This window comes from Puma concolor, chromosome E4, assembly GCF_028749965.1.
Source record: "Puma concolor isolate L17-30 chromosome E4, mPumCon1.1.hap2, whole genome shotgun sequence".
NCBI lineage: Eukaryota > Metazoa > Chordata > Mammalia > Carnivora > Felidae > Puma > Puma concolor.
This window is the reverse complement of record NC_141683.1, coordinates 3,064,324-3,083,669: the sequence shown is the minus strand read 5'-3', so window position 1 is coordinate 3,083,669 and position 19,346 is coordinate 3,064,324. Positions and strand designations below refer to the sequence as shown.

At 59.2% G+C, this 19,346-nt stretch overlaps 1 protein-coding gene across 2 annotated transcripts in view; it reads right to left on the bottom strand.

Moving 5' to 3' along the window:
- Window positions 1-14,063, bottom strand: part of KIRREL1 (kirre like nephrin family adhesion molecule 1) — a 100,077-nt gene extending 86,014 nt beyond the window's left edge. Inside the window, exon 1 of one of the 2 annotated variants that reach the window (XM_086694042.1) lies at window positions 13,780-14,063. In XM_086694042.1, coding sequence (XP_086550168.1) covers window positions 13,780-13,831 — 52 coding nt within the window. In that variant the 5' untranslated portion in view covers window positions 13,832-14,063. The remainder of the gene's footprint in view (window positions 1-13,779) is intronic. The other variant, XM_086694043.1, reaches the window with a different exon arrangement.
- Between the last annotated feature and the right edge of the window lie 5,283 nt (window positions 14,064-19,346).

The window sequence follows — 19,346 nt, the reverse complement described above, 5'->3', positions numbered from 1 at the left end:
CCCCATTGAACACATACCCCACACCACGTACCCTCACCCTGCCACACCCCTACTCTACCCTACCCCACTGCACCCCTACCCTACCCCACCCCACAACACCCCTGCCCCACTGAACCCCCAACACCACACCATGTACCCCTCCCCCATCGCACACCTACCCCAACCCACAACACCCCTGCCCCCACTGAAACCCTACCCCACCCCTCCGCACCCCTACCCTCCCCCACCCAACAACACCCTTGTCCCCATTGAACCCCTACCCCACACCACATACCCCTCCCCCTCTGGACCCCCACTCTACCCTACCCCACTGCACCCCTACCCTACCCCACCCCACAACACCCCGGCCCCAATGAACCCCCAACACCACACCATGTACCCTTCCCCCATCGCACACCTACCCCAACCCACAACACCCCTGCGCCCACTGAACCCCTACCCCACCCCTCCGCACCCCTACCCTCCCCACCCCACAACACCCTTGTCCCCATTGAACCCCTCTCCCACACCACATACCCCTCCCCCTCTGGACCCCCACTCTACCCTACCCCACTGCACCCCTACCCTGCCCACCCCACAACACCCCTGTCCCATTGAACCCCTACCCCACCCCTACCCCCACTGAACCCCTACCCCACACCACGTACCCCTACCCCACCACACCCCTACCCTACCCCACAACACCCCTACCCCCATTGAACCCCTACCCCAACCCATCGCACCCCTACCCTACCCCACCCAGGGAGGCTGAAGGAGCCAGCCATGCACAGTTCAGGGGGGCTGCGTTGGGGACCAGGTAGGCCGCCCCCAGGGAGCACGATGGCCTCCCTGCCCTGGCGGAGCCTCCTCAGGGCCTGGTGCAGGGCTCCAACTGCTCCATGGGGTGCCTGCTGCTGCCCCAGGCCTCATCCCACCCGCTCCCCCCCTTTCTCAGCATGTCTCTCCCCTTCCTCCCAACCCTCTGCTGCCGGCGTGGAGCAGGAGGTTATGAAAATGAGCTGCGTGCCCAGGAGACTGTAATTATCTGCTAAGTGTGAAAGCCAGAGTGATTAATTAAGAGATAATAAAAAGGAAAGGAGGGCGAGAGGGGGCCTCGCGGCTTTGCTTTGATGATAGAACCTGAGGTGAGCCCAGCAATTAGGGGAATCTTTATCGAGAGTTAGCTATAATCCACAAATTATCAAGCGCCAACTGCTCCAGGACCAGGGCACATTTCACTCCTGCCGAGTGACAGACCTGCAGACGGGGAAGGGCAGCAGGAGGAAGAGGCCGGAGCACCGGCCGGGAGGAGCCCGCGGCTGGCTGGCACCCACAGGCCGGCCACCAGACCGGCCCGTGCCAGGCACACCGGGCTGGCTACCTCGGAAAAGGGTAGCCGCGGCCCCAGCACCAGTGCCCCGGACACCTTGTTCCTGTCCCCCCGGGGGCTCCTCCCCCTGGGGGCCGTGCAGCCCTGTCCGCCAGGGAGCAGGGCCCCCTCCCGGGGTGCTGGCTGCCTGTTCCGTGGGTGTGTCAGCGGCCCTCCGGTGTGAATGCTGCAGGGGTCACACCTGACAAGGTGACACCACAGCTCCCAGCTCCCCCCAGCCTGCAGCCTGCTAGCCTCTGGCAGGCTCCTCCGAGTCTGGCCCTCCCTCTGCCCCGCCAGAGAACCTTCCTAACTGACCCTCCGGCACCCGTATCTCTGCCTCTTCCCGGCAGACGCACAACAGGGTTCCACCCCCCCCTGTTTAGACAATCTTCGTACGTGTTTAGACCCGGGAAATGGGGAGCCTATGTCTCCTACTGTAATTAGTTACCCCGTAGCAGAAACCATGGCTCCTCCCTCAAGTCCAAGTTCAGAGCTAAGAGTCTGCACCTGTCAGATATGGCCCAGTATCCCAGGGAGATCTCCAAAGGCAGATCCCGATCCTTCCTTCTCTACCCACAGAGAGTTCGTAGGGATCCACCCAGGCTAGGCTGGGCCGAGGACATCCCCGTGTGATGCCGAGAGGAAACCGCTCCCGCTCTGAAGCTAGAACAGGTCCTGCCCCGGCGGGGGGGTGGGGGGGGTTACCCCATTTCCCCTCCACACCCCACTGCAGCAGCAGAGGCCTGGCCCCCCGGTGGAGGTGAGGGGGGCCCCAGACCATCAGCTAGAGACAGTGGGAAGGACGCCAGAGCCCCCCCAGCCCCCAGCTGCTCTGAGCTGCAGAGAGGGGGGGACACTAGACAAGTCAGGGCATGGCGGCTCTGGCCCTGATTGGGGACACCGGGAGACCAGCCTTGGTGTTTCCCCGGAAAGCAAATCTGACCCCTGAAGAGACAGCCTGTTCTGGCTCACCAGTGACCTCCCTGGGCTTGCTTCTCCAGCACGAGGAGCCTTCTCTGGAGGTGAGGAGATGAACCTACCAGGGGAAGACGTCATTTATCCACACGGAGAGAATGCTGGGCGTTTATTCAGTTACAGCCCCCAGTGAGACAGCTTTCCATGCGGGGGCAGGAAGGCTTCGAGTTAGACGCAGAGAGGAACTTGCCACTTGTCAGGGCCTATTAGCTGTGAAAGTGAGCGAGCACAGAAGGCTACGGCATTTCCTTTCTCCTCGACAGGTACGGACCCTGAGGTCCAGGTGGAGTCAGGTGAGTCCGACCTGAACAGAGTCTAAACACCTGGCGCTTTCGTAAAGAATCTTCTCTCCGTTTTCACTGCCAACCCAGTTCTCTGTTACAGGAATACAGGCTGCATGCACCCCTGTGTGCACGGGTAACGGCGGAATGTGTGTGGTTCTGGGGAGAGGGGAGGAGGAAGGAGAATCAGTGCCCATTCCTGCTTTCCCTAGTGGCCGGGATTCCCCAGACATAAGGACGAAGCTTCACCCAGGGAATCGGAACTCTGAAGGCAGAGACAGGTTCCCTCTGCTCCGGCCTGAGGCTCTCCCTCGACAGCTGGGGCTCTGCACACGGATACGGGCAGGCGGGAAAGAGCGAGTTAGCTCACCATGTTGGCCCAGCCACCACCAGGTCTGCTGAGAAACTGACCTGCCCAGAGACAGGGGCCCCCAAACATGCCCCCAGTTAAGCCTACGCATGACCCACCCTGCTTCCCAAATCACACCGCTCGCCATGACCTGATGTTTGAGCCAAAGCCAAAGGTCCCGTTTGGTATCTCTGTCGAACTGTGTCCCCCAGATCTCCACCAAACCAAGAGCTGGATTATGAGGACTTTTTTCGTAGAAGAAAAAAAAAAATGGAGTGGAGATGACCGACTGACTCTGGCATGGAGGGTTTCCCAACAACACCCCGGCTGCTTGCTTTTCAACTCTGCAGATGGCAGCGGCTGTCCAGGGCAGACGGGAGGGGGGCTGGGGACTGGTGAGGTGCAGGGAGGGGGCTGAGCAGCTCAGGGAGCCCTGGTGGGCACCACCCCTGTCCTGCCCCACAGCCTGCTTCCCTGAAACAAACCTATCGGAGCTCCTAAATCAATGACCCATCCAGGCTCCGCGATACAACAAAGCAGGCTGACAGGTGAATTCATTCACGTAAGAGGATTCTACTTTCCCTTGCCGCTCAGTAGAACACTGAAGGCCTATTTCTCCAGGGGAAAGCGTCTTCCAACACCTCCAAAAGCGGTCCCAGGACCGGCAGCACCAGCAGCATCTGGGAGCTCGGTGCCGAGGCAGAAACTCCACCTGCCGCAGACCTTCCTGATCAGAAGGTGCCGTGTCTGCACCTTATCAAGATCCCCGGGTGTCCCGCCAGCACGCCCAAGTCTGAGAATCCGTTCTAATACACTGAGTTGAAACCTGCTAGAGACGGGGGTGAAGACGACGGGCTTGCTTCCTGGGCACCGCGTTAGGAGTGCTTTTCCAAGCTTCACGTAGGGCCATCGCCCCATTTCACAGATGCAGAAACTAAGCCTCACAACTCCGACCCAGGGCGCTTTCCATCACGCTCTGCCACTGCCTCAGAGCTCCCACCGCACTGCGCCCTAGGGACCATCACCTTAGGAATTTACCGGCATCGCAGTTTACCTCCCTCAGCACAGAACCCGGGGACGTCTCTGTATTTGAACTACTCTTGTCCTCTTCACTCTTGTGAGCTGTGAGAAGCAGGCACTGTGCAATATTAATAATAACTGATTTATTGAATAGCTTTTGTGTTCCCCGTTCTGCCCCTTAATACACAGTTCCCTCATTCAGTCCTCACGGCAACCCTCTGAGGTTAGTAGGCACTACTGTACCCATTGCATGGAGGGGCAAACTGAGGCTCCCGGCCGAGTGGCTCGGTCCCGACCACTGGGGCGGCCATCCCCCCTCCGAAGCCCCGGGGCACTCCAGGGGTCATGCATGTCTGGAGTTGTGTTGAAAGGGGCCAGTCTCCATGACCTGACCCTGGGCACACAAACCAAATCCCCAGATACAGGCGCTGCAGCCTTGCTCTCAATTTTCTGCACAAATGGAGAGCGGCGGTGGTGCAGATAATCCAGAAGTCATTTCAACTTGGCTTTGCAATGCGTTCGATTTTTTTTTTTTTTTTTTTTTTTTTTTGCAAAGTCAGATTTTCCTTTCTAATTATATTTGGCTCAAACCGACATTAAAATGAGTGTGTATTCCCACTGCACCCACCGCCTGGTGAGGGGCGACTTTCCGGGTGCGTGCAGGGTGATAGGCACCAGAGTCCAGGATCCACAGGGGTGAGGAGGGGTGGGTGCGGCGAGCTTATGCAGCCGTGACCCACAAGCGTGCGGGGAGCGTGGGCACCCCGTCCCGTCCCGCCGAGGGCAGCCGGTGGGTTCCCAGGGAGGCTGGGTCGCAGGCGCAGAGCAAGCCAACTGCTCAGGGTTTGGGATTAAAACCCAGGAGTCCCGCTGTCCTGATGAAAGTCCTTCTGGAGGATGAGGGCACCCAGGCGGCGAAAACCTCAACCTTCCCTCAGGGGCTTCACCCCGCCAGCCTGCCCGTCCCTGGGTTTCCATTCCTTTGAAAATGCCTCTCCCCCCGCCCCCACGGCCACCCCACCCCCAGGTCCCTCTCTCTGCCCCCATCTGCCCATCTCAGCTCCTTTCCTAGTAATAATAACCTCCCAGTTAAGCGAATCGAATGGGTAGAGCCATTAAAAGCACCTCCTGGCTTGACAATGCTGGGTAATGGAGCGGGCAGGGCCCCAGGCTGTTCCTGGGAGAATTCGGGAAGGAGGGGGAACAACTCGGCTAAGCTGATTACAAGGACAAAGTTAATTTAGAGATGAGCTCCGCTGGGTGGGGTGGGGGTGGGGAGGAGGAAGCTGAACCCCGGAGGTGAGATTTGGGGAAAGTGGGCTTTAGAGAAACAGCCTTTGTTCCTGGAAATCATAATCCTTGGGAGGGACCTCGGCTCCCTCCTTCAGATTCCTCGGCTCCTTCCATCCGGAGCAGGGGGGCACAATCGGGGATTGTCCAGGGCGCTGCATTCCAGAAGCTCCGAAGCTCCGGGCCGCAGCCCCTGAGCCTCACATCTGTGGAGGCGGGCTGTCCCCTCCCCCGGCCAGGCTCCCGGCCGCCAGCCCGCGCTCAGACCTCAGCATTTTTCACATTCCTGCCTCACAACCTTGGTCATATAGTATTGTCACTGTGTTTATCCTGGGACTGGAGAGCCCCAAGGACAGGGACCACACTCCACTTACCTTTCTACCCTGGTGTCTCATCGAGAGCCAGGCCCGGCCCAGCCATGAAGACAACACTTTGCTTAGCTGCACACAGGCTCCCTCCCCGCTGGTGGGAACCTTCTTCAAAGGTTTCCATTTGATAAAAGGAGCTCAGGGGCTCCCAGAGGTTTGACAATCTCTAGGCTCAGCTCCCAAACACACACACACACACACACACACACACACACACACACACACACACAACACATCTGAGGCCGCCAGAGGAAACAGCCTGGGCCTGGCCCTCTACTGCAAGCAGAAGGGTCCCCCAGACTCGAGCTAGGCCCACCGACAGGCACAGGGGGCCCCCTGACTCGGCAGGGCGCTGGTCTGGGTTACCTCCACTGAACTCTGCCCCCACGCATCTCCGTCTTAAACCTGAGGGCTCTGCTCATCATCTGGGAGGCTCCCCAACTCAGCTCACACATCTGAGACTTCCCAGGCCAGAAGAGGGACTTCCCCCGGGTTTTCTGCTCACTTCTGCCTGGTCAAACCCTGACTACCTGTCTACTTCACCTCTTCATTGAACCGAAGGGGCCGCCCCAGCAGATGAGGAGTCTAAGAGAAGGGGACGATTTGGTGAGGAGTGAGGTAGGGATCATACTTGACGACAGAAGCCCCTGGCCCCACGCTTCTTACAGGACAGTCTCCGGCCCAGCCTTTCAAGACGTTCCGGGTCCGGCCCTGGTCTGTTCTGGATCACCCCGCCTGTTTCTCCCCAACCCAGACACCCAGCTGCAACCAGCCTCAACGGACCTCGCGCATTCTGCAGCCACACCTTGGCTCCAAAGCTCGGCGGGTCTGGTAATGCTCTCCCTCTTCCTGCCACATCCACATCCTGTCCATCCTCCAGACCCACCTCCTCCCTGGATCCCTTCCTGGCCTCGTCTGCCCACGCGGCTCCCCTGCCCCGAACGCTCCAGCTCTGACCTGACCCTGCTCTCCTGGCACCTGGAATCCGGCTGTGTGCACATCTTAGCCTCCTGGAGGGGAGAGACCACATGATGTCACTTTTTTTTTAACATGCTTTTATTTATTTTTGAGCGAGAGACAGAGAGCACGAGCAGGGGAGGGCCAGAGAGGGAGACAGAGGATCCGAAGCAGGATCTCCCCTGATGGGGGGGGGCTCAAACTCATGACCCATGAGATCATGCCCTGAGCTGAAATCAAGAGTCAGACGCTTCACTTTGACGGAGCCACCCGGGCACCCCATGATGTCAGTTTTTTAAAATTTTCCATAATGCCTCCCAGTACGTTTTGGATATAGTAATAAACATTCGTTGATTTAAACAAAAATTAATCCTCCCCATTTGATGGAAAAGGAAACTGAGGCCTACTGAAGTTATGCCATCTGCACTTAAATCCTGATGTGAGACCTTAAGGGCAGGGATAGGGCTTTACTGGTTTGTGACACCGGTGTCTGGCCCACAGTAGGCACCGAACACATTTCTGCTGCGTGAAGGGACGGAGGGCCGACGCATACCTTCCAGCGAGGGTGCGCTCTCACACTGCTGCAGAAGGAGATAAAGGGCACGGAACAAGAGCATCAGACGCCCAGTCCAGAAGAATCTGCATCCCTCACCTGGCGTGGGGTGGGACAGCCTCCTGGGACAGCCCCACCCTGCTGTCCCTTCTCTGTCTCAAAACCAGGCCCAGCTGCCTTCTGGGAGATACCCTAACCACCCCCCCCCACCCCGACCCCAACCCACACACACACACTGTCCCAGAGCCAGCCTCCAACCTCCCCCCAACAGGAATGAAGCCTGAGCACGAACAGAATTTGCTAGAGAGGGCTAGAGATTTCCACCCCTGGATTGAAGACCCTTCATTCCGAGGAGGGTGGCTGGCTGCAAGGCCCATTTATTTCAATATGATCCCAATTTTGTTAAATGGGCTCAAGGAGGGCAGAGAGGAATGAGGCGGCAGTCCCCCGAGACTACAGAGGTTAATAAAAGTTGGTGGGGAAATTAAATGTGGAGGGAGGGAGAAAGTAGGAGCTTGGGGAGCCCATGGGGTGTGGGGCGGGGCGAGCGGGAGGGAGAAGAAGCAAACCTTGACATCGGCGATGCCCCGGAGCTAGAGCAGCCTTCGCCCTGGGCGCTCAGAGGACCTAACCGGGGTGGCACAGGCAGGTGTCAGAGCTGGGGGCTGCGGGATAGAGGGGCTGGAGCCACAGAACCGGAACCGCGGGGTCCCGACACGCTTAACCTTGCTTGGAGCGTGGGCGTCTATCACGGGGGACCCAGGGCACGCCCGACGAGCTGCAGTGCCTTCAAGGACGCGCGTGGTACCCAGAAACGTGGCCACGCCGCACATCAGCGCTCTGCTGGATGGACAGGCCGTGTCCACACGCGTCTGGGGGCGAGAAACGGGTCCGTGACACGTGGACGTGGGGGCGGGGTGCGTGCGCGCACGTGCGGACCGGCACACACGGTGGAGGCGGGCCTGCGTCCCCAGACTTGCAAAGCGCTGACCTTCAGGGACCATTCTTCTGAGAATATTCCCGACCCCACCCCAACTTCCCTGCTGAGGCCCGGGCTCTGTCGTCTCCAACAACCTGCTTAACTTCTTCGTGCGTCTATAACACGAGGATACGAAGCTCCCACCTTTAACAGACTGTCGGTGTCAGGTTAGGTGCTAACACGTACAAAACACAACGTGGGTCTGTCACAGAGGTGAATGGCCTTCTCCCTCACTTGGGGTGAGCCCCGAGCCCCGAGACTGCCTTTTCCTTGGCCTCTCACATTTCAGGATCAACGACATGGCTGCGTCCTTCTCCTCCACTGCTGACCACCCAGCCCCACACCCCCAGCCGTTTCCAGAGTCCCTAGGAAAACAGCCTGGAGGCTGGGGGAGAAACCAAGCAGGAGCAGGGAGATCGGGAAAGGGCCAGGCTTTCTCAGCTCAGGGGGGAACGGAGAGGGATCTCCCTACCCTCAGCTGGAAGGAGCCCCTAGAAATCAGAGAGATGACAGAACTTGCCCCATCCTTCCGTCCGGCCCAACCTCTGCTCATAGCAAGTCATTTAAGTTTTCAGTCTGTTTTCTCATCTATCAAATGGAGGAACAATAACTACCCTGCCCGCATCACAGGCTGGTCATATATCTCTATTAAATGAGATAGCACATGTGAAAATGTTGAAATTGGAAGGCACGACACAAACCCACAGTCAAAGACTCTCGAGGTAGGACAGATGGAAAACCTCCTTCTGATAGAGGGTGCGCACAGCTGTGACCCCCACGGAATAAGACAGGAGAGCCATCAAAGCGGGGCGGGGAGATGGACAGAGGCCAGCCACCAGGAGAAGCCCGCCCGCCACTGTGGGCAGGAGGAGAGGAGGCCGCCTGTCCCTCTGGGCTGCCCCAGCTCCAAGGGGCCCCCCTGCACTCGTGTGTGCGTGCAGGTGCCTGGCAGAGGGACACAAAGAGAGTTTTAATCTGGGATCTAACACCTAAGGTAGGGCCTTGAACAAGTTAATTAAACTCAGCTTCGGTTGCTTTATCTCTAAAATGGCGGGGGGGGGGGGGGCGGACATTAACTTCACAAGGCCGTTAAAAGGCAGAAGGGATAATGTGCAAAACACACAGTAGGAATTCAATAAAAGGTAATGTTGATGCTGTGGTGTGGGGTCCACTCCCACAAGCACTTTTCACCCACGCTTGGCCAGGCATCTCGAAGCAGACCGGAACAGGCCACCCCAGTCCCCAGCCTCCGTGCCTGCCGGGAAGGGCCTGGCTTGGAGGCGGCCTACCTGGGATCCCACCCTGTGCCCTCACTCAGTGCTCGGCCCTTGCCTCTGTATGACCCCGGACCTCTCAGGAGTCAGCCTTGCACGGAGCCCCCCAGTGTAGTTCACAGACCCACCTGCAAGGCTGTGCTCAATATTAGAAACAAACACAGGTCTGCAACCCTCTTTATCTGCCAAGTAAAATCCTTTTTAAAAGAGCCACTTATAAACACCATCGTACCATCCAAGAAAAACCACTCAATACCAAAAATTGTGGAAAGACAGAATTTCCGAATGAAGGATTGTTCTTAAAATGTGAATGAGTTTGCCTTCGTGGGATGCTCATTGTCTTTCCTCCCGAGTTCCCATTCCACTCAGGACCAGGAAAGACCTGTGCCGGTCCAGCCTCTGTCCCTGCGGCCACGTGGGGTCCCTGGACTGGGGCAGGGGCAGGGCGGAGGGTGCAGGCTCTGAGGTCAGTTGGTTCCCACAACTACCAATAAGACACTTAACCTGTTAAACCTCAATTTCTCATCCATGAAGGGGGGATAATTACAGAGCTGACCTCAGGGGTTGCTGCACAGATTAAATTAGATAATGCATAGCAGGTAGTTAGCACAAGGGCTCCGTAAATGATCGCTGGTATTCCCAGCCTCAGAAATGCGGCCGCCTCAGCCGAGTGTCCACTCCCCACTGCCCTCAAGAGCCCTGCATCCTTCTCCCTCGAAGGCCGGGCTCCTGCTCCACTCTGCTTTTCTTCCCAGCCCCACAGCTTTCCGAGGTCTCTGGCCAGCTGAGGCTGCGGGTCCCCCTCCTGGGTCGGCCACAGCCCAGTCCTCTCCGGGAGAGGTCCTCGAGGGGGCGCCGAAGGTCAGGACAGGAGCCCGAGCAGCTGGAGGGAGCACAGAGAAGCATAAAGAGGAGCCCAAGGAAGGCACACACAGCCCACCTGCCGGGCACTGACGTCCCCCTGACGGCTGCACTCCTGAGCACCCCTGGGCCAGACGCCGGCCCGTGCCCTGACACGCACGCACGGCACGTTTAACTGCCATCCTGACCCCGCGAGGCGCGGTTTCTGGCCTCGCCGTACCGACGGGCAGAGTGAGGCCCAGAGAAGGCGCATACCTGGTTCAAGCTGACATGACGCGTCCACCAAGGGGCCGAGCCTGCGACGTAATCACCGTTTCCTACTGCGTCCTTCGGACCCTGACACGTGCATCAGACCAATCAATTGACCAGACATTCAAGGGCGCTTACCGAGGGCGGAGCGCCGTGTCAGAGACGGAGAGATGGAGGAGAGACGAAGACCTGGTCCCCGAGGGTACGCAGGCCAGAGGAGCTCGCATCAGAGCCCTGGGCTCTCAAGACAAGGGGTGACAGGAGTGTGGCAGACAGCGCCGGCTTCCTCGCCCCCACCCGGCCGGAGAACCAACGGCAGGGCAGGACAGGACAACCGGTCAGCGGCCTGGTGACCAGCAGGAGGTGGGAGCGAGGGCCTACAGGCCTCCTCCTCCGATCCGAGGTTCTCTGGAATCCAGGGTGATGCCAAGCCCAGAGCGGTGGGTTCACAGCCTCCCTTCAGCTCCAAGTGAGTGGAAGGTGGAATCCAATCAAGGTCACAGGGGGGGCCTGGCGTCCTGATTTCTGCCTGTCTCCCCACCCTCAGGGCCTGCTCTGGGCTGGGCGGGCAGAAGCGGGGCATCCTGGAGCCTGCGTGCAGCTGTCCCCTCGACAGCGGATTCCCCACTACTGGTCTTTCCAGACTCCTGTTCTCGCCAGGATGGAGCAGCACGGAGGCGCTCTTCTCTTTGCTCCTCACCCCCCTGCCAAGGTGGCTGGGGGGCCCTGGGGACCTCTGGGGGCTGGAGGGACTGACTCTCCTCCTACCTCCCCCTCCATCCCCTGGAGGCAGCTCCCGCCCCAGCCAGCCTGTCAGCCCACATCGCTCTGATTAGCTATAATCTTTCTTTTTCAATTTCTCCTCCCCGAGACTGGGGAGCGAGAAAATCTCCCAGAAAATGAATAAATATTTCAATTTTCGGCGCAATCAGTCTGAGGAGCCGGCACATGATGGAAACGGGGGGAAGGATAATGGTTTTCATTTAGATAAGATACAGAAAATTATTTAGTGAAAAATGAAGATTGATGAAGCCCATTGAAATTCTTTAAAATACGATTTTTATTTCTCTGCCTGGGCTGAGTCTCTCCCTACCCCCCTGCCCCCCCTCAATATGATGCCTTCTGCTCCCTTCTCCCCTTTTCCCCACCAGCCTCCCCCCACCCTGCACCCCTCTCCCCCATTCCGTCTCCGCCTCCCCTAGTCCCTGACCTGGACCTCTGTCTTTCTAAGGATGGAGGCCAAGGAGAGGTCACCCACCCTGTAAGTATCTCCGTGTCCCCAGGTCCCCGCTCCTTCCCTCCCTGCCAGCCCCCCAGTCCCTCCCCCCAGGAACCGCCAGCGGTGACTTCCTCTCCCCTCCGTCCATTTCCCCCCTTCCTTTTCTTTGGCACCCCTCCCCCACACAAATACTTTGCACACTCCGTCGGGTCTCGCTTTCAGCCCAGTCGGAGGCTCGGAGGCGGGGAGGTGGGAGCTCAGCTCGCCCGACCCTCCCCCTCCCCAGAGGGAGAAAGGCCCACAGCACACCCCTCAGTCTCTGACCGTTTAGTCCCCGATTCAATCCACAAGGCTCTCCTGTTTGCTAACCGCACCTTTTGTTCCTTGAAGCTCATTTTGTTCCGTATTGCTGACATGCCACGGGGCTGCGGGACCGGGGACAGATGCCCGCTTGCCCCCAACACGCGCTGATACTGACCCAGCCGCCCTCCGCACCCCCCCCACCCCCCTAGCAGCCAGCCCAACAAAGTCAGAACTTAAGTCATCTTCCCAACTTTCTGCCAAGTGGCTGCTGGGCCTGCCAGCCTCAGGGCCAGGCCTCCTTCCCCAGCACCGCCTCCCACCCCACGCACACCCAGGATGCACACCCTCCCCGGGTCTCGGGCTGGTGTTGGGGGGCTTGGGGGCCCTTACTGGAAAGATGAATCAAAACCAGCCCTCCACTAAGTCGGCCAGGCTTTGCCTTGGGAGCTGGGGAGGGGCCTGGTAAGGAGAGGAGGGGTCCAGCACCACATCCCACCCCTAAACACACACACACACACACACACACACACACACACACCAGCCCCGGAAGGGAACTGAGAACAGGGCAAAGCCTGAGGGGATTCTGCCCAAGCTGACTTCCCCTCCACCCGAAAAGAGACCACCTCCTCCATGATGTCGTCTGTACATCCCCATAGGTGTCTGCCTATATGAACGTCTGTTCAAGTTTCTTTGTTTGCTGGAGGGCCGGTATCTGTAGGGCTTCAGCGTGTGTGTGGCATGTCCTTGTGAATGCCCGCCTGCACACACGCGGCGTGTCTGGGTGAGTTTTGATGTGTTTGGGTGCATGAATGTGCAAGCCGACACGGGGGAGGAATGTGTGTTCCCCAGGGTGTCAGTGTCTTTGTGTGTCTGTCTGTCTCGGCTTGGGAGATGCTTGTGGGTGTATCTGTCTCAGTAGGTGAGCAGTCTCTGTCTCCGGGTCTATGACTGGTTTTTGGTGCCTGGGTGTCAGCTCTATTTTTGGCAAGGGGCGGCTAGCTCGGGCAGGATTGACTCTTAGAGTGAGACCCAGGAGGCAAGGGTGCACACCCACAGACCCCGGTGCTGGCTGAAGCCTGGGCCCTGCCGTCCCCCCAACCCCCAGCCTCAGGATACACGACCATTCTCATCTCCCCCAGCCTCTCCCCTGCCAGTTCCAAAGAAGCCCCCCTCCAACATCAACACTTTCCCGACCCCAAGTGGGATGTGAACCCCCCCAGTGCACCCCCCCCCCGCGGCATTTCCAAGCTGCCTTTGGAAGTCGCTCCCCAGCAGGCGCCTCCGCGGGCAGGGGTCCCAGCAGAGCCCCCCGTTTCCGGCAGCCCTCCCCTCCTCCAGAAGGGGCGGCCCAGGCAGTCTGGAGCACCCCCCCCCCCCCCCCCCCCCCCCCCCCGCCACACACACACTCAAGGGCTGATCTGGAGTCGGGATTCCCTTCGCCGCATCTTCGGGAGCCGGGTCCCCAGCTATCCACGCACCTCCCACCCCAAATCTGAAATCCCACCCTCCTCCTCCTCCCCCCATCCCCCCGCAGGAACCGGGCGTGCGGACTCCGGGCCTCGGCCGGTAGAGGCGGGGAGGCTGCCGGAGGCTCCGGAGGGCGCCGTGCGCGTTCGGGTCCCGCGACGGCCCGACCCCCGCGCCCGCGGCCGGGGACAACTTGGGCGCCTCCGCGGGAAACTCGGGCCCGCGCCCCGGGGGGGCGGGCTGCCTGGCCGGCGGGTCGCCGAGCGCGGGCGGAGGGGCTTACCTTGGGAGAAAGTGTCGGAGAGAGTGAGGATCCAGACGAGGAGGCTGAGCATGCTGCCCGCCGCCCGCCGCGCCGGGGCCCCGAGTTGGCGGCGGAGCGCGGGGCGCGGGCGGGAGGAGGCGGCGGGGCCGGAGCCCGCCCCCGGCCCTGCACACGCGCGTGCACACGCGCACACACACTCGCACGCGCGCACCCCCGCGCGCACCAACTCACTTCCCCGGCCCGCGGCCCCCTCCCTCCCGGCCCCTCCGGCCCGCGCGGTCCCGCCCTCGCCCCGGCCCTCCCGCGCCCGGTGCCGCCGCTCGCCCAGCTCGCGCTCTCCGGGGCTCTTCCGCTCTCCGCTCCTCCGGGCCCTCCCCTCCCCTCCCTCCCTCCCCGCCCCTCCTGACGTCTCCTCCCCCAGCCCTCCCCCAGCCCTCCGGCCCCCGGCGCGCACGCACACCCCTCCCTGGGACGGAGATGCCCGCGGCGCGGGACCCGGGGTGGGGGTGGGGGGTGGGGGGGGGACGCGGGACTGGCCACCGCGCCCCGCCCGTCACACTCACTGGCAAGGGCTCCCCGCTGCCGAGGGGGCGGCCGGGCGAGGACCTGCCCGTGGGCCCGGGGATGGCTTTGATAGGGAGGCCGTGTGCGTGCATGTGTGTGTCTCGGGGGGCGGGGGGACGCGATGGGCAGGTGGTGGGTCACGGAGTCAAAAAGCACAAAATCCTTGGGGTTTTTTTTTGTTTTTTGTTTTTTTTTTTTTTTCTCTTGTTGATCCCACACCCGGAATCTAAGCCCTAGATTCTCCAAATTGGGAATTCTCAAATGGCTAATGAATCCCGGGGTGGGGAGCGAAGTGCTCCTCTCCCCACCTACAAAACCTGGGGCCGGGCACCGCGAGCCGCTTCCCGGGGCCACCTGGAGCGCTGCCCCGGCCTCCCCCGGCACACAGTGGGGCCAGCCTCGGTGTCGCAGCCCGCAGCCGGCCGGGCAGGGGCGCAGGGGCCTCCTGCCTTTGTTCATCCTGGGTGGTACCGTCCAGCGGGAGAAGTAGCCAACTCCACGGCTGGGAAGGGCCACGGGGAGGGCAGCCACGCGAGGATCTCTAAGCACGGAGGAGCTGGGAGATCCTTGGGCTTGAGAGATGCGGGAACTGGGAGGGGAGGGAGCTCCTGGTGAGAGGAACGGGGGGGGGGGGGGCGGGCTCCCGTAGGCGCCTCCTCTTTCCTATGAGCCCAGCTTGGCGACCCGCTCCCTTCCCAACCCCAACCACAGAGGCTTCTGCTCGCAGTGTCGTTGGGGGGTGCTTGGACGTCTGGGTCCTGAGAGAGGAGCTGAGGGGAAGCCACAGAAGTTGCACAGGAATTGCACAACTTTAGAGTACTCTGTTGGTCTAGAGAGCTTTCCACCTCTGTCCACCAGATTCTCGGTCTCCTGGGTCCCTAAAACTATCCGCCAAGAATTCCCTGTTTCGGCCCCCTGAACGCAGGTGCGTGGCTCTCCGGTGCCCTCTGCCGGCGCGAGGCGGTTTCTTCCAGGAACCTGACCCCGGGCTGAACGGTCCAGACACATCCGCACACAACTGGAGGGCACAGATACTCAGGCAGAGAGACACGCGAGCTCATATTCAAAAGCGTATTGTGCACAGACCCAGCGAATCCTTCGTGTGCGCAAAAGCACATATGCACAGGCAAACCCACAGTGTTAATAAAAGCCATACCCAGCCCAAAGAAATAGGCGTATAATCGTAAATACATTCAAACGGCCACACACCAATGTGCAGACACATAAGGGCTTTTCACTTACTCGCTCATTAATCATGCATTCCACAGATATTTCTTTTGTGCCTGCTTGTGTTGCAGTCGGAATTGCAGGCCTTGGAGATACAACCATGACATACACACACACACACACACACACACACACACAGAGTCCCTCCCTCATCACGTTCCATTCTGGAGGGGAGGAAGAGGGGGTAGAAAAATACAAAATATAGCAGGTTGTAGTAAATGCTGTGGGAGACCAACAGTAATAAGGAAAAGCTGCTGTGCTGTAGGAAATTGAGGGATTCGGGTATGCAGGCATCTGAGGGGGAAAAATAGCAAGTAGGTGGTAACAGCTGATGCAAAGGCCCTGAGGTAGAGGTATTCTGGGCGTATCAGTGAGGCTGCCTTTTCTCCTTTTCAGTCTGCATAAAGGTGCAGGAGAGGGGGTCCCCGGTGATAGTTATTTAGGGCAATGTTGAGAAGAAAAAGCCCAGAAGTGAGGGAAGAGAATATTCTCAGCTTCTTGCCCACCTTCTCCCGGCTTCTATTCGGGTTTGACAGTGAGTCTCAGCGTGAAGAGGGCCCGAGTTTTCAAAACTTATCTCTTTGTCGCCTCGAAACCCCAGCAGCAGCAGAACCAAATTCGCCCAGCCAAAGCAGTAACGTCACCTGTCTTGCCCAGCCCCTTAACCCTCCTTCCACCTCTCTCTTCAATCTCAAATCCTGACCGGCTCAGTTCGTAGCAAACACGTTTCTCCAGAATCCCCTCCATGTAAGCCATTCGGCATCCCAGATTCCAGTGCTGAAGTCCCCAGCTCCCACCAGTGGCCCTCAGCGCGAGCGGTGACAGAATCTCCTGAGAAGCTTTTTAAACACAGCAGTGCCTTGGCCTCACTTCCAAAGATTGATGGTTCTAGGGTGAAGCCCAAAGCACTGGTATTTTTAAACATCTCCCCAGGTGAGTCCAACGGGCAGCCAGGGTTGAGAAGCAATTCCCTCTGCAAGCCGGTGTTCCGCGAGGGCACCTGCCCTACCCTCCAGCATCACTGCTGATTGACGGTCCTCCATCACCGTCCTCCCCTTCGGCCCCCTACCTTTGTTCCAGTCTCTTCTCTCTGGCACCTGTGTTCACAATTTTAATTAAATTAACTGAGTCTCCTAGAGTCTAATCACATAACTCGCATCAAACTGGGGGCATCCTGGGGCTGAGCCCCCGGTAACAGGTGGATGTTCCCAAAGGCAAAGCCTGTGTCTAGACATACCTCCCCAGGACCGCATATCGGCCCCCCCCATCAGGGGCCCCTTGGGGGGCAAGGGCTGTGCGTGTCCCCTCAGCCTGCAATTTCCTGAGGGCAAGGAAGAAACTGGGGAGCCCCTCTCCCCAACAGACGGACAGTGCATGGACCGGGAAACCAGCCCGGGAGGATCCTCATCCAGATCTGTCCCTCACTTTCTGTGTGATCTCAGCAGTTTACTTACCTAACCTCCACGTCCTTGGCTTCTTCGTCTGAAAACAGGGATAAGAGCACTTACCGTGGAGGGGGTTGGAGGGATTAAGTGAGTCAGTATTTGTGCAGCTCTTAGCGCTAGGCACACAGCACGAAGGAGACGCTGGCTGTGACTATTTTCTCTGTGGGAGCTCCCAGAGCGGGGACTTTCAAACCTTCCTTCTGCTGGATTGGTGTCTGTCCTCAGACACAGGGCCCTGCCCGGACAGAAGTGTGCCCGCCTGGAGGCGGAGGGAATAACCCCCGAGGACGCACCTTCACCCAGAAAAAGGAGAGAAGCGGCCCAAGGTTATATATGGAGTTAAGAGAAATATTAATAATTTTTGAGCACAAAAGCAAAAAGTTCAGGGGGTCACAAAGAGTGAGCAGGAAGGCAATTTATGACCATCCACAGGAGACGCCACCCTGAGAGACAGAAATGAATGCTTTGTCTCAATGAGGGCTGAGAACAGCAGAACAATTCTATAAATCGTCCTCTTTCCCCCTAGAAGGGGCGAAGGGTGGTGTTCCTGCTGCTTTTGCCAGAGACGCAGAAGAGAGGGGCCGAGATCCTGATTTTCAACCTGGAAAATAACCTGAGGCCCCAAAGCCAGGGGCCATCATGTCCGCACCCCTGGCAGAGATTGGAGCCCAGAGCCGCGAGCGCAGCCCCCCTCCTCCTCCAAAACTGCTCCCAGCACAGAGGCTTCTCCGGGTCCCTTCCCCGCTTTCCCGTCCTCTGGCCCCAGTGGCTGCATAAACCCTTCCGGGTGTCAGGCCTGGGGTTCGGCTTTCTGGCCGACACAAAGGCCCACTTTCTCCTGTTCTCTTTCTCCATAGGATGAGATTTGAGACGTACAAGAATAACAGCAGAGCCCGAGGACAGCCTCACCGGCCGTGGGGAGAGACTCCGATCTGCACCGTGAGGGCAAGAAGAAGGGCCACCTCAGGGGACCCTTGGGGGAGGTGGACAAGGAGGTCAGGCTGGCGGGTGGGGCTAGGGTGTCAGCGGGTGCCTGAGGGAGCAGTGCTCCCCTTGAAGCAGGACTAAAGGCCAGACCCCAGAAGGGACTGCCTGCTGAGGAGCAATGTCCACAGTATCGAGGGACAGGTCAGAGTGGCTGGGAGCTGCTCCCAGGCGGGGCTCAGAGAGGGTGACCTTGGCAGAGACAGGCTCCCAGGGGTTGTTTCCCGCCCGTCAGCCTCGAGGGCGAGCCCCTGCGCCCCATCCCTTCTCAGCCGTTCAGCCCTTCCCTTCCCGGCCCCTCAGATTGCAGCTCCAACGTGGGGAGACAGTTTGTGCTAAATGGACCGGTTATCTCATGTTAGATGTAATGAGGATTTCATGGCCTGAACTCCCAGGGATCGAAAGACCCCCTGCTTCAAATGAGCAGCCCAGCTGAGACCAGCTCGGGGAAAGGAGAAGGAGGTTCAGGTTCAGGGGCGGGGGCACTGAGCGGGGTGAGGGGGTGTGGGCGCCGAGGAAGGGAGAGGAGGGAAGAGACTAATTAGGAAGAAATGGAAACAGTAACGTGAGCCAGTGACGCAAACACCCAGCCTCGGAACCAGGAGGGCCCCAGACAACAGGGAGTCCAGTCCTCGCTGGACACTGGTGAGATGCTGAGTCAAGGTCACCAAGCAGGTTCCAGCGGGGCTGGGTCCAGAGCCCAGGCCAGGGTTCGCCCCCATGTGTCTTGCTAACTCCCACCTCTGCACCCCAGAACCTTTCCAGATGCTTCATCAGCGGAACCCCTAGCGTCCAGACAGCTCTGGTCTCCCGTCGGTATCTCAAAATGGGAATGAAGGGAGCAGAAGGTGGGTGGTCCTGAGGAGGAAGGGGGGATCCCGCATCTCCCCTGGGCCCTTGGTTTAGCTTGGTGGGGATGCTGGTCCCAAGCCCACAGACCCGGGACCGTTCGCATTCTCCGAGGCTCCTTCAAAGACTTAAACCCCACATCATCACATCCATTTACACAAGACGGGGACAGAGGACGGTGGCTTATGTCCGCACCCGAACTAGAGAGGAGATCATGCCAGCAGCCGGCATCATGGCCCGAAGTTGCAATAAGGTCACCGGACATCGTGGTTGGTTTAGAGTCCGTAGGAATGGAAATCGAAAGGTAAGGCTCACTGTACCCTTATTGGAAGAGGGGCCGTTCACTTAAAGCACGACCCTTAACCATGCCACCGCAGCCCCACACGCCCTGGACAGGCTTGCAAAGGGTTTGGGTCAAGACGAGCTCATTCACGCATCTGTCTGTTCACCTCACAAACACGTGTTCCCAGCTGACTCTGTGTCCAGCAGGAGGTTAAGCGCTGGGTCACGGAAATG